Source organism: Gopherus flavomarginatus, chromosome 1, assembly GCF_025201925.1.
Source record: "Gopherus flavomarginatus isolate rGopFla2 chromosome 1, rGopFla2.mat.asm, whole genome shotgun sequence".
Taxonomy (NCBI): Eukaryota; Metazoa; Chordata; order Testudines; family Testudinidae; genus Gopherus; species Gopherus flavomarginatus.
In genome coordinates, this window is record NC_066617.1 from 140,466,090 (window position 1) to 140,480,876 (window position 14,787).

Below are 14,787 nucleotides of genomic sequence, written 5' to 3' on the forward strand. Positions count from 1 at the left end.
GAGCAAACCGGGAAAGGAGACCAGCTTCGCCGCGGTTTGCTCTCGCGTTCCCCGAACCCCCCTTGAAGCCGCCCAACAGCGCTGCAGTGTGGCCACATCTAACACCACTTGCAGCGCTGGTTGCTGTAAGTGTGGCCACTCTGCAGCGCTGGCCCTATACAGCTGTACTAATACAGCTTTAACAACCAGCGCTGCAAAATTTTAGATGTAGACATGGCCTAAGTGAACCTCATTTCCCACAAGGTACATTGCAATTTCTTAGTTGCTACACCTTTCAGCAAAAACATCAATTAACCAACCACTGGCTTCAGACAGAACTATCTAGCAGGGAGAGGAGAGAAACTTGACTCCAGCCAATAACAAGTCAGGATATTCCTGGGTAAGATCCTTAAAAATTGTCTTTAATTATTGTCCAGTATAAACAGATGAGCAAGTGACAGAAGCAAGTCAAATTGCATAGATGAAAACTATGCACTTAAATAAAGTTAGAAACTCGTAACATTAGATGTCCAAAAACTGACAAAATCAAACTATTTAACTGCTGTAAGTAAAATGAATAGTAATGTAACAATGAGATACATACTTGATTCAAAGTGTAAGCAATTTGCAAATTGCAAAAATAAATGGAGCTAGGTCAGCTTAAATGGTTTGTTGTCCTGATGGTGCACTTTATATGAATATTATTCTGTTTCTATATTAAACATTGGTAATACTTCATCTTTAAAATCAGAGGTATGTCACAGAGTCCATATACATTCCTGCCTACAGCTGTTATTTACAGTTTCAAACCAATGTCCTGAAAAAAAAAAAGTAGTAGTTTACATGTCATGGAAAGGAAATACATATATCATTTTAGCAGGTTATATTATAAGGGGTTTTTTGCTGCATTTAGTCATAAAAATATCTTTTTTACTTCTGTACAAAAGTAAAATATACATTTGACCCCAATTACATTATAGAAATGTCACTGAAACAACAACATTAATCAAAGACTAATGCACCTAAAGGAATTTAATGCCACATGTACTCACTTTAGTTATTGGAGAGACTAGAAAGGGAAAGGGATTTTTTTGTAGATTTGAGTAATACTCGCTAGTCTCTAAGAACAGGTGAAATGAACAGAGCTACATAGATACAAATAGGATATTTTCAGACAAATTTCAGTGAAGACCTCAACTTCATTTCATTATTTTACAATATGAAGGTGCAGTATTCACTGATAATATAAATTGCTGGTCTTAGTGGAGCACAATTCACCTACACTAAAAAAAAAAAAGTTAGCATACCCTGAAGTTTCCTGATGTAAATATACACATTGACACATTTGATGAATCTAAAGTAGTATTTTAGGACATGGCAAAACAATATGTGCTATACCTGGCCTGAGAAAACTCCAACAAAAATAAAAATGTAGTTCCCTGGTTAAAGCAATTTTAAAAGTATGTTTGTTTTGTAGTTCCCATTCTTTACAACACTGTTGTGAGATCGCTGAAGACGACCTGCTATCTCTACCTGTGACTTAGCTCTGTGACTAAGAGATCCCTTAAAAAAGAAAAGTGAATCACACTTTGAACCTGATACTGCGTACCCTGTACATCCAAAATTCCCATCAAAGTTGACTGAAGTGTTGAGTATGCATGAGACACAGGATCAGGACCAGAAAGGGAAAGCACTTTGAAACTGTGATATGTTCCTTTTCCGTTTTACGGGTGACATTAACCTTGAATGTCACCCTTGTAAGTACAGGTAATCAATCTAAAGTCAAAGGAAGAAAAAAGAAAAACATACATTAGGCATGTTTTTGAATAACCTTTTCAAGCTTTCTTTAATAAATTAAGCAATGAGTTTTTCTTCTCCCATTCCAAGTTCTATTTTAATTTTAATTCAATGCAGAGATATTCAAAAAGAAAGAGAATCTGCATTGTCCAAAGGCAGGCATTACTTGGGAAAAATGACCTTTGATTCCTTATGTTTATCTTTAAAATGTTAGTTATGCATTTTATATAATTTGTGCTTCAGCTATATTGTAACAGAAAAAAACGCTCCGTGCATTCGTTTAATTAAAAAGATTGTCTTTTAGCAAAAACTGGAGGAGAATGAAATTTGTTCCTGGTTCATTTGTCTAACCAGTGCAATCTTTAATGAATTATATATAGCTGATCTGCTAAGAAAAGCCTGATCCTTGAAATCTCTACTTGGGCAAAATTATTGAAACCAACAGTTCTGTTGTCTGAGCAAGGACTACTGGCTTGGGCGCCCAGGCCCCTATTCTGCAAACAGCTAGCTCAAGCTGTTGGCTGTGTTACCCTGGCTACAGTGCTATTTTTCAGCTGCTAGTTTGAGCAGAGCTAGTATGGATACCTTCTATGCAAGCCGGGAAGCACACTTCCCATCTCAAATGTAGACATACCCTATATGCACATGCTTAACTTCACTTACAAGAATAAAGTTAATCCCATGCATGTATGCAGCATTTGTAACAGGTAGTTAATTGCCTTGGGTCATATTCACCACTAGTGTAACTTGACTGAAGTCAATGAGCTTAATTTGCTCATTTACACCCAGATGAACCAGTTAAGTCAATGGAGTTGCAAAGTCAAACTGGTTGAAGTACTAACAGAATCAAGTGTGTTGACTTCAGTGGGGTTACCTCACCAATGAATTTGGCCCTTTATTGTAGCATTCCTCTTTCCACCAATTCCAATAAGGAAGGTGACTACAAAATCTTTTGTTTTCATTCTCTCTTGAATTGATCATCTGTTGTTGTTTAGCACACTGCAAAGATTTCTGGTTAAGATCATACTGATTGCTGATATTTCAGACAACTCTCCCTAAACCATGCTATTGAATTAGGGCCTCTTTCTCTGTTTAGCAAGACAATAAATTGGCCATCAGCCCATTTTCAGTCCTCTCCCACTGGAGGAAACATTCATTTTAAAGGTCAAGCCATTCACCAAAAGAAATACAGTAGAAAAGAAAATGTAAAAAAGAAAAATACATTTATTGGTAAGAACAGGCAGTTGTTAAGTGCACCTTCAGGCCTACAAAGACATTTCAGCACATTTAGTGCAAAGGGGTGAGATTTTTTTTGTCAAACTTGCCAAAAATGCATGCCTATGCTACATGAGGTTAATCCCTGTACTCCATACTTATTTAGTTCCTTTGTAATGAGCTATAAATGGGTAAGCAACATTCAGACTCCCCAAGCCACCCCAAACCCTAATGATTCACCCTATCCCTTGCTAATAAAAGACCCACTGCATGCAGCATTTTTCTCTTTACACATGCAAAATAATCATCCGTCTGGTAGTTAAATGAAGGTGCAGCTACCCAGCTACTGCAGAAACCATGTTGCTAAAGTGAGGCCTTGTCTCTCAGGTGCTACTTTCTGATCATCAGTCCCACAGCACTGAACTGATTATTGCTGTCTTGAACTGAATGCAACATGCAAGTCAGTCTAACCACGGAAAGTTGTATCCTCGACTATGAAAGACTGTGACCACCAGGTTTTAATTCTGGTGGGAAGGATGTGTTGTGGGGGTGTGGGTTGGGAAGGAAGCTTTACCTCAACTAGCTGGAGAGTTTAATGCCCTGTTTTATCAGATGCTTTGCAGTTCTTTGAGATCCCTCTCTCCTGGATTGGAAAGTGATCATTAATATTAATAGAAGCCACACAGTGAGATGTCAAGTCTTCCTGTAAATCTGGCATGTTAGACTTGTGCATAACTGCAGAGTTAATTTGCTTTTAGATTATAAGTGCCTTGATATGTAGATGGGGGGTGAGGGTAAGAGGAGGCCTCTGTACAGTGGGAAATGGCTCAACAGCAGCTGGCCATATGCTAAGTGGAGAATGAAGATTCTCAACTTTGTCCTTTAAAGTAAGAAAAAAAAATAGGATTAGTGCCTATGTTGGTTAAGATTGAAAATTGTCATCTTCCAGGGCCTACTGGTCAAGGCTTGTATACTGCAGAAGATTCCTTCTCCCAGCATTACTGCCATTCATCAGGTCACAGTGGGGATGGATGGGAGATGCTTGAAAGGTCTGCAATGGGATTTAAAATCTATGGGGTTGCTGAGGGAGTTTAGTGAAAGGGTGAGGGAGACAGAGATGTGTGCTTGGCTGGGAAATGGGAAGCCTCTCTCACCTACCTCCTGTGGAATCCAAGGGGAAAGAAAGGTGCAGGCCTCCCATCTGGTTGCCTGTCTGGTCAATGCTACAGTAAGTGATGGTACATAGTTCCTCTTGTGTTCTGCCCTTCTGGGGCAGGCTGCCAAAGAGTCATCTCAGGGGAAGGAAAGGCAAAAACGGTGAGGGCAGCACTGTCTCTATAAACAATCTGGGAAACTTTGAGTCTTGCATAAACATGATTGTGACTTATTTAGCAGAGGCAAATGCTGAGCCTCACAGCATCACAATGCCAAGGGAAGAAAAGTGTCCTCGGGCACTGGTGGTTTTTGCTCTCCTCTTCTCTCTCTGTGTGTGTGCTGTGCCTGGAGATAACACAGTACATTCCTGTTTGTGTGTTGGTGACTTGCCCCTTCCTTCACTACTTATGATCAGCTCTATTCAAGGAGGCACTTTTAGCAATTCAGTAGAGAAAGGATAAAGGCACTAAGCAACTATCTAAACCAATCTGTTGAGTCTCTTCACTGAGTTTTAGGGAGTACAAAAGTCTATAGACCTCAAATAATGACTGCAAAAGAAATCTGCTACTGCGACTTGGATGTATACAATAGATAAGTTTCATTTACATTCTGAGAATGCACCAAAAGGCATTTCACCTACAAAGGATACTAGTTCTTAGGTGTTGCTATACATAACTTGTCTTCTTAATTTTCCATATAGTTTTCCCTTTAAGGGATGAGATATGTTCCTTTCCAACAGTTCCTGGACAGAAGCCAACACATTTCCCTGAGCAATGCAGGAAACTCGTCAGGTCTCTCTATTCAGTTCTTTCTGGCCCTCAATCCAACAAGTGCTTTATTAATTATTAATTATTATTATTATTATTATTACTGAATTCATGCATTAATTGATTCAAGTTACACCTCAGTCATTTCGGCCATAATGCTGAATATTTGAACATGCTTTGATCTCCAAAAGTTATTGTTCCCATTTGACTAACATACATACTTTAATACAGTACTTTAAATTACTAATCAAATATTTAATAAATTAAGGAGTGCACTTTTGGTGAATGCAAATCAAAAAAGAAAAGAAAAAAAGAAAAGATAAAGAACCTATTTTTAGAAGATTCATTTCAAACAAAAGCTTATCCCCTATTGTCTGAGGTAACATTTCAGGCATGCGATTATAAAGTAAATAGTATCAAATTCAGACATGCTTATATTAAACTCCATTGTGCTATTTTGCAACAAAGGGGCTAAAAGTTTTTGCTTCCAGTCCTGGAGAGGGAAAAAAAAAGTGTGTTTAAACCATCTGCACTTAAGAAAACTTAGCAGCATTACAGATGTTCTGTCTTTTTTTTTTTCCTTATAGAATAGTTCTTCTATGCTAAGGGTGTATACAGCAACAAGACCAGGCTTAAGTGTATTTTTAATAAGGTGCTGCATGAATTTGTAGATCAGAACTACATCATCTTTCACAAAAGAGGGGAAATTCACACTTCAGTTGACCAAAACAGCTGCAAATGCTTGCTGCATATTTTTTGCTGAAGTTTTTATCTAATGTACTTTCTTGGATGCATTGTGCAGTTTTGCAGCATATTTTACTGGAATCCATGCATATTTTTATATCTCTAAAATTGTCTGTTGTGTTTTGTTTAAAATTAAGTTTAACAAGCAACAAGGATGAAAAAAAGAAGTTTAGATTTAGAAGCATATGATTGTTTTTTATCACTAGCCTAGTTCAAATAGTTATCATTTACAAGTTGGAAAATACCCTTTAAGAATAACTGAAAACGTTATCTTTCATGAATCCTGAAAACTTCTTGATCACTGAGCAAAAAATCGCAATGCAACAATGCATTTACGAGATAAATAAAGCATTCAAAGACTACTAGTAAAGCATCTACAGAGTGTGACTGAGTCACTTAAAGTCTTCAAGCTGAGAGTGTTTTGGGTTTTTTTTTTGTTTTTTACACATCAGTCAGCAGTTTGTTTTTATTAACACAGTTTTGGTTGGCTATGGTGCAGTTGCCAGTTCTGAGATTAGCCTCTCTAAAATTGTCTATGCTATTATTCATATCCTCTTCGATTTCCATGTACTCAGATTTGCTGATTGTGGAGGAGCTACGGTGACTTAGATCACTTTGAGATGCTAAATTGGGGGAGCTAACATGGAGTAACTGAGCCTGTTCTTCCCCTTCTGTTTCTCGGTGGTAGAAGTAGTTGAAGTTGGACACGATGACAGGTACGGGCAGGGCAATTGTCAGCACGCCAGCGATGGCACACAAGGAGCCTACAATTTTGCCTCCAATTGTCACAGGGTACATGTCACCATATCCCACAGTGGTCATGCTTACCACAGCCCACCAGAAAGCATCAGGGATGCTTGTGAAATGAGACTCAGGTTCTTCAGCTTCAGCAAAATACACCGCGCTGGAGAACAAGATCACCCCAATGAAGAGGAAGAAGATTAGTAAACCTAACTCTCTCATACTTGCTTTGAGGGTTTGTCCCAAAATCTGGAGGCCCTTAGAATGTCTGGAGAGTTTGAAGATTCTAAAGACTCTTACCAGTCTGATGACTCTCAGGATAGCCAGAGAGGTGGCCTGCTCCCCCTTTTGGGTGCCTTCTTGCTCAGCCATCTCAGTTCCTAAGGTGATGAAGTAGGGGATGATGGCCACTATGTCAATGAAGTTCATGATATTCTTGAAAAACTCGGGCTTGCTGGGACAGGCGAAGAAGCGCACCACCAGCTCAAAGGAAAACCAGATGATGCAAAGGGTTTCCACGATGAAGAAAGGGTCGCTAAAAATGTTGGACTTGTAGATCACGGTGGAATTGTCAATGTGTTGCAGAGTCCCTGTAAAGTCCTTGTCCTCCTTCAGATCCGGCAAAGTTTCTAGGCAGAAGATGACTATGGAGATGAGGATCACCATGACTGAGATTATTGCAATGACCCTGGCTGGCCCAGAGCTCTCCGGGTACTCAAACAGGAGCCATACCTGGCGCTGGTATTCCTTCTCGGGCAAGGGCCTCTCCTCCTCCTTGATGTACCCTTCATCCTCCCGGAATTTCTCCATGGCCTCCTCACCTAGCTCATAAAATTTGATCTCCTCAGAGAACATGTCCAGAGGCACATTGACCGGCCTGCGGAGTCTGCCTCCAGACTGGTAGTAATAGAGGATGGCATCGAAGCTGGGCCGGTTCCGGTCAAAGAAGTACTCATTGCGCAATGGGTCAAAATACCGCATGCGCTTTTTGGGGTTGCCCAGCAGCGTGTTGGGGAACTGGGCTAGGGTCTTCAGCTGGGTCTCAAAGCGCAGCCCGGCGATGTTGATCACCACCCGCTCGCAGCACTCATGGGCATCATGGGCATCTGGCTGGTAGCTATCCTGCGGGTGGCCTGGCAGGACAGAAGTCTCATCCATGTTCTCTCCAGCCATCACAGTCATGGTGGCACAGCGGGCGCAGGAGTCTCAGGGATATAGAGGGACACCTTGGGTGGGTGAGAGGAGTCTGAAATGGAGAGCCCCAAGAGGGGAGAGCCTCAGGGGAGAAGGATGGGGCGTCTCGGATGCAAAGCCTTAGAGGATGTAAGGAGGGATAGTGGATCCAGAAGAACTTTAAGGGTGGTGGGGGGGGGCACAGGATGAGGATCAGGGATAGAAAACCCCAGAAAGGTGAAGGAGAAATAGATGAGGGAAAAGGGGGCTGGGATGGAGAGAATCAGGAAAGGGAGGGATAAGGGGTGGAGAACTTCAGAGGGGAAAGAGGAGATGGGAAGGAGGCATGAGGGGTCCCCTGTGTGTGTCCCAAGGTAGAAGGGTTTGGGGGGTGTCAATCACACACTCCAGGCTAGGCTCCCCTCCCCAGCCGGTTCCTTTTGCCTTTAATAAGGTCCTGCTGCTTTTCTCGCTGACTCGACCATCACTGCTGCTGCTGCCACGGAGTTACCACCAAACTAAATAAATAAAAGCGGGGGCTGGGATGCGATTGCTTGCGATGCCAACACAGCAATTTCCACTGGCTTCCCGCCTCTTGGTTTGGGGGAATAAAGCTCGCTTCGGGGCAGTCGCTGGAGGCTGCAAGGGGAAAGAGGAGGAAAACAGATAGGTAAAAAACCACAACACATTCAGCTGGGCTGGATTGGGAGAGGGGGGAGAACCCAGCAAGAAGCATCATGGTTTTCCCATGGCGTTAACACCTCCGTCCCCACACATTCATACATCGGGCATCCTTCCGATGTAAGGACCTGGTCCAGAGCCTTCTGGAGGCAAGGGAAAGCCTCCTGGTAACTTCAGTGGGTTTGCAGCAGTCTACCGGCACTTCCCGCGTCTCAACCCCTCTCCTGCAGAAACTTAGCCGCCTCCAGACAACTTCGTTCTAGGGCTGCGGGTGGATCGCAGCTGCAGCCCCTTTTCTGCAGCAGGTCAATCAACAATAAAAAGGGTGTCAAAGGGGACATCTGGGTTGGGAGGGATGAGGCAGAAAAGCAGAGCGCGAGGGCTTCCTTACCTGCCCCCCGGGTCAGCTGGAGGGATGAGGACCGGGAGACCCTGCCGGAATGCGTCAAGTCGCAGCAGCAGCGGCAGCATCCAAAAAGCGCAGAAGCAAACTCACCCTCCTCCTCCGCCTGTGCCCCTGCCGAGATCGCTTTACAGGGCTGCCTGCGAGATGCTGAAATATTCATCTGCCAGCTTCGGCGCCGCTGGGAACCAGGCGGGTAACGATGGGGAGAGGAAGGGGCACCCGCCCAAAAGGATCGCGTCCAAACAAACAGGACGCGGCGAGCGGCTCTTTCGCTTCCCTTCTGCCTGTGCCCTTAAGAGAGCCCGGCAGCAGCAGGGAAGGGGGAAAGCCGCAGCCCTGCAGCTGCGTCCCCGGCGCAGATCTTGGCTCGCCCTGGCTAGAGCCGCAGCGGCAGGAAGGAGCGGGACGCGCGTGGCAGAGGCGAGGCGGCTGCGGAATACAAGCAGAGCAAGGGGCAAACTCGAGCCATTTCTTGACTCTGCAGGATCAGCAGAAACCTGAGAGCTGTGCGGTGCGGCGCTGGGATGGGGTGGGAGGAGGAGGGGAAAGGGGCGATCGCACGTTTCCTCCCCTCCATGCCATTGGAGCAGCCCTGCCCTCCCCCGAGCTCCCGGTGGGGTTTAAACCCACGCACAGCAGCAGCCACCCTGGGTCTGAGCGGGCACTGCAAACGGGCCAGCTTCGACGCAATGCAGGCGGCGGCGCGGGCCAGGCGAGCGGAGCCCCCTGGGCGTGCGGCCCGCGCTCGGCAGCAGCTGGAAGGGCTCCCAGTCTCCTCGCAAGGTGCATCTCCCCCTCCCCTCCAGCCTGCAGGAGCAGCTAGGGGCAGGGAAAGCCCCGGACTAGCCGGTTCTTGCGGAGCGCTGAGGGGATCGGGCCTGCAGGGGATTGACCCGAAGCCTGGCTCTTGGGTTAATATTTTTCTCAGGACCTTTTTCACCAGTGACCTAGGGTGCCCTTTGGGGAGAAGGTTCTCCCCTCCCCCGGTCCCTTTCCAGTCACATCTTTCAACCCAACCGCTAAGATTTGGATCTGCTCCAATGCGCTTCTCACCGCCCGCGCAGGTAGGTTAGTAGCGCAGCAGCTGACCCTGGCTCTGCCCCGGCTGCCACCGAGCTGGGCAGCAGGACACGCCAGGGGGTCGGACTCCCCCCGCCCCCGAGGCGCTGAGACCTTCGCCAGGTGCAGGGCCACCCGGCGCTTGCCCCGAGAAGCGGCTCGGGAGGCGATGCACCTGCAGTCCGCGCGCCAGCAGCTGCTGAGACAGCTCCCCGGGGACAACTGCCCAGCGCAGCCAGATCTGCGGCTGGCGCTTCCGCTGTATCGATCCCCTGCCCCTCCGGAATGCAGCCACTGACTCCAGCCTTTGCAACGGGACCCCAGCTCCCCCAGCCACGTGCTCGCTAATAGACTGCGCTCCACTTTGCCGGCCCCAGGGGCCTAGCAGTGGATCCACTATAGTGTGGATGTAATTGGAAGGGAAGAGTTAAGCAGCAGCATCTTACAAGGAAATTGCCCTTCATGCTGCTTATCCCACTGAATTGATGAATCACATAACTCGGAGAAGACCTATTATGTCATCTGCTTTTTGCGGGATTGTTCCGTACAGTACAAATAATGTACATTATATAGGCGATCAAATATAACCCTGGCTTTTTTCTTCCATTCTTTGCTTTATTGCACAAATGAGTGTAATTTAAAGCACTTGGGGTTAGACAGACCATATCCATGTTTAAGAGGCCTGGCCTCAGTGTTTCACTGCATAAAACATTACATGCAATTAAGGTTGCACTTGGCAGTTTAAAAATGTCTAATCACATGACTCCATGGACCTTTCCTTCCCCTCCCACTTCTGAGGTTTCCTATATATTTCTTCTGCTTTTTTTGAGAGAGGAAGGGTAGTTTTAAAATCTTCTAACAGTTTGTCTTACCTCTACTGCCAATCAGAGCTTGAATGGAGCGATGCTCATCTGCACTACTTGCAGCAGAAATGCATAGGAATGGATTTGCCACAACACATCAGGTCACCGGACAGAAAAGAATAGTCCAGTATAGTGCCTTTTTCAGTGGCCAAAACAGTGATGCTTTGAAGGTAGGGTGAAAAACACCACAGTTGTCCTGGCCAAGATCTATAAGGAAGAAAATCCTTCTGCTACCCCAAGACCAATCATTTACACCCTGAAAGGGGAGATCTGATTATCCTGTCTTCCTCCTTAATGATCACTACTCTCTCATTTGCAATTAACTGTTACCTTTTTGTATTGCAATATTGCCCAAGAGACCAGCCATGGACCAGGACCCAGTTTTGCTAGGTACCAACACAGAATAAAGACAGTCCCTGCCCCAAAGAGATCAGAAAGTTATTCAGCCTTAAAAACAAACAATCAAACAAAACCCAGCAACTGTATTTGACTCAACATCCTCTTACGGCAATGAATTCCAGCGTCCTGACTACATGCTACACAGATGGCTGCAAGATATTCTTAAAATGGTGTATTCAATATATTTGGATATATTTGCATAAATAAAGCAATAAATGTATTTGGAATATTAACCCTATTCTAATGCTTTATAAAGGTTACTATTTTTTTTTTACAAGTGCAAAGTGTAGTGGGTAAGGATGGTCTTGTGAATAAGGCACTAGGCTGAAAGTCAGGGTTTAAAATTCAAACCCTGTTCTGCCACAGACATCTTGTGTTAGCTTGGCCAAGCCACTCAATTTTCCTGCTTCTCATCTGTAAAAGGGGGATAATGGTGCTTTCTTTATCTCAACAAATTAGATTATAAACTGTTAGGGGCAGAGACTGTCTTTTACTATTAGGGCTGAGTGGGAAAAGGTTTTCCTCTCCCGTGAGTATTTTAAAGATTTTTCCCATCCCAAATCAGGCCAAAAAGTCAAAATGTTTTGCAAACCTTCAGATCAATCAAAACATTTTGTTTCAATAATTTCAAAATGTTTTGGTTCAGTTTTGACCTATTTAGTATAAATTAGGTTATATTTTAAAACAAAGTCATTGCAAATGAAACAGCCCATTTTGACAGTTTCTTAACTCTCCCCTCCCAGCAGTTTCAACGCCTCATCAGTTTCAACAAATCAGCATTTTTCAGCGACATTTTTTTTCAGCAAAAAAAATGTTCCATTGAAAAATTCTCAGCCAGCTTTACTTAGGGCTTGTCCACACTTACAGCACTGATGCAGCTGTGCCACTGTAGTGCTTAGTGAAGATGCTGCCTATGCCCACAGGAGAGCTGCTTCTGTCCGTGAAGGTATTCCTCCTCCCTGAAAGGTGGTAGCTTTGGTGACAGGAGAAGCCCTACTGTTGACATAGCGCAGTCTACACTGAGGGTTAGGTTGGTATAACTACATTGTTCAGGGGTATAGATTTTCCTCACCTCTGAGTGACGTAGTTATACCGATATAAGTTTGTAGTATAAACCAGGACTAACCATATGTTTGTTACTGCTTAGCATAACAGAGCCCTAGTCTTGATTATGACCTCTAGGTAGTATTGCAACATAAATAATAACAGTACCCATTGAGTTCTCCTTTGTTCTTATATTATGAGACAGTGTAAAAACAAAAGGAGACACCTATCAATTTTCATAATACCCTTTCTTCATAATTTTGAATACCTTAATCATTGCTTCTTGCTGATAACGCAAATGCTTCCAACATAGCTGATTCAACAACACATTAGAAAAAGTGCATTATCAGGAGTAGCAGGATGGGGCAACTGGCAGTCTTATTAAAGAATATAAACTACCGTACAGTAGGATTGTGCACTGGAAGACAAGGAGATCCCATAAAATGTTACCCAAGCTACTTATCGCTGTAAATGATGAGAAGGGATCTGGTGTTGCAGCGAAGTCAGGTTGCTAATATTAGATACAGAAAAGGCAGAGAAAATGCACAGAAGAAATCACACATGTAACCTAAGGCAGCAAATTCAGAAATTTACCATTATCCCCCTACTCTTGCATCTTAGAAACAAGGAGAAAATTCTGATTGTTGCGTCACAAGAAACAAAATCTGTCCTATTAGGCCATGAGGTTAGGGATTTGGGGACATATTTTTAAGAGTACTGTACTGTATTTAGGTGCCCAAAGATCAGACAGGTGCCTAGAGTGATTTTCAAAAGCACCTAGGCACTTTCAAAACCCCCACTAGACAACTATATGCATCTTTATATACCTAAATATGTTTAAATAACTATCCCTTGGAACTTTCTGTACAACTGAAATGAAAAATGTCCATTGGAAGACTGTTTTGTAGAATAAGCTAGAGGTTTCCCTACTTTTCTCAGACACTTGGAGGATCTTCCCTTGTAGTAAGGTGTTCAAAAAAACAAACAAACAAACAATGTAGATGCGGACTAAGGACTTTTAGGGCACAGGGAGGATAAGAAATATTGTATAGAGCAAATGTAATTCTGAAGTTGGATTAGAAAGGAACCGATGGACTTCCGCATTTCTGAGGCATCCACATTTTGGCACCTGAGGCAGGGAGCTCAAATGACATCCCCATGGCCCCTCACTTGGGCCAAAACTTTGAAAGGTCTCAATTCTGCCTTCTTCCTGTTCTACTCGTCTCATGGTACTGCTCTGCCACCTACCCCAATAAAGGAGAACTAACAACTTAAAATGCCTTGTTCAAAAATTTTAAGTAACACTTAATTTTCAAACACCTGAATAGCAAATGTAACTTTTCTTGTCTGCATAGTAAAGGCTGGCATTTTTATCTGTTTGAATAATCAAAGTGATGCTTTCTGTGACTTCTTGATTGCAAAGATTTGAACTGCTTCCTGCTGAAGGTCCACATTCTGGGCCAGCTCATGCTCTACTGAGATGGTTGCAAGGCCAACCAGCCTCTCCTGTGTCATTTTGGAGCATGTTATGTATTTTTATTAACTTCATTTTGGAGAAGCTGCGTTCTCTGCTGGCAGCTGTTACAGGAAGTGTTAGAAGTATGCGCAGAGCAACAGAAGCATTGGAAAGAGGGTGGTCATCTTATTTGTGCACATATATTCCAGAACAGCCTTTGGAGTTGATCCTGCTGAAATGTATCTTGAAAGGGCTTTCAGTTTATCACCTAAATCACTTGCATCAATATCACACATGTCATCATGTGTCAACACTGTCTCCAGTGCCCTGCATTGCTGGTGTAGGTCTTCTTCAGGTATAATGAGGAGTTTTGGAATATCATACAATGTCCCAAATATACTGCTGTGTTCCTTGAGCTGCATGAAACATTTTTCAACTGACTGTATTGCACAATCTAGCACCTGGATAAAGAATTCAACTTTGAATTGTTGTTTGGGATCTCTTATGGGATTATCCTGTGCCCCGTAATCAAAATGTCTTCTTCTTTGGTGACTCTTGTATTCTTGAATGGGTGGGAAAATAGCTTCAGTGTGAAGTTCCTCTGCCAACTTCTATGCAGTCTTCAGAACATTTTGAAATCCCTCATCTGACTTGTAAGACTGTAGGTATGACTTTGCTTTGTCCAGTTGTCCCATTGCTCCAGATATATCAAGGTCAACACCTTGGAGTCTCTTGCTTACAACATTTATTTCAAACAGTATGTCATGCTACGACACTAAGCCACACAGAAATTTGAAGTAATGTATGATTCCGGTGATTCCATTTCCCTCTGCCACTGTTCTCACATGAACAGTTCCTGTCATAGCATTATCCTCCATGATGGCAACTATGGCAACATCTATCTTCCCAATTTGGTGTTTAATAGGCTTTATCGCCTCTGCTCGCCTTCCTATCACGTGGCACTCAGTGGTTTCAGTGTCAGAGAGGATGTTCCCAGAAGTTGCTTCAAAATTTGCCGTTGATGAGTTGATGCAGAGAAAAATACATAGATGCTTTGAATTACATTAAAAAATTCAGCAGCCTCACTAGAAGCTGATGCTGCATCACTCACCAGCAAGTTCAGTGAATGAGAACTGCATGAGACAAAAAAAATTCAAGGGTTTAACTTTCGGATCCATGTCTGCACTCCTCTGTTCTTTCCTCTCATGTTGGCACCATTATCGTAGCCCTGACCTCTCATGTCAGCTATTACAATTCCCGCATCTTCCAGCTTTTTAAGAAGCACATTTGCCATACCAGCTCCTGTAG

General features: G+C 43.6%; 1 protein-coding gene across 3 annotated transcripts; it reads right to left on the reverse strand.

Annotated features, from left to right (window-relative positions):
* Nucleotides 1–425: 425 nt before the first annotated feature.
* On the reverse strand, nucleotides 426–9,161 carry KCNA1 (potassium voltage-gated channel subfamily A member 1). Of its 3 annotated transcripts, none has more exons than XM_050965897.1 (3): nucleotides 8,644–9,161; nucleotides 6,699–8,210; nucleotides 426–796 (listed from the first exon to the last, which is right to left on the reverse strand). In XM_050965897.1, exons 2-3 carry the CDS (start codon nucleotides 7,578–7,580, stop codon nucleotides 776–778), a joined length of 903 nt encoding a protein of 300 aa, XP_050821854.1. In that variant the 5' UTR covers nucleotides 7,581–8,210; nucleotides 8,644–9,161; the 3' UTR covers nucleotides 426–775. The 3 variants fall into 3 exon arrangements, with proteins under 3 accessions (XP_050821854.1, XP_050821845.1, XP_050821836.1); XM_050965888.1 differs by having other exon boundaries at nucleotides 426–1,755; XM_050965879.1 differs by having other exon boundaries at nucleotides 426–8,210.
* Between the last annotated feature and the right edge of the window lie 5,626 nt (nucleotides 9,162–14,787).

What these genes read in the sequence shown, in the direction of transcription:
- KCNA1 (XM_050965879.1), bottom strand. Translation starts at nt 7,580, where the DNA reads ATGACTGTGATGGCTGGAGAGAACATGGATGAGACTTCTGTCCTGCCA.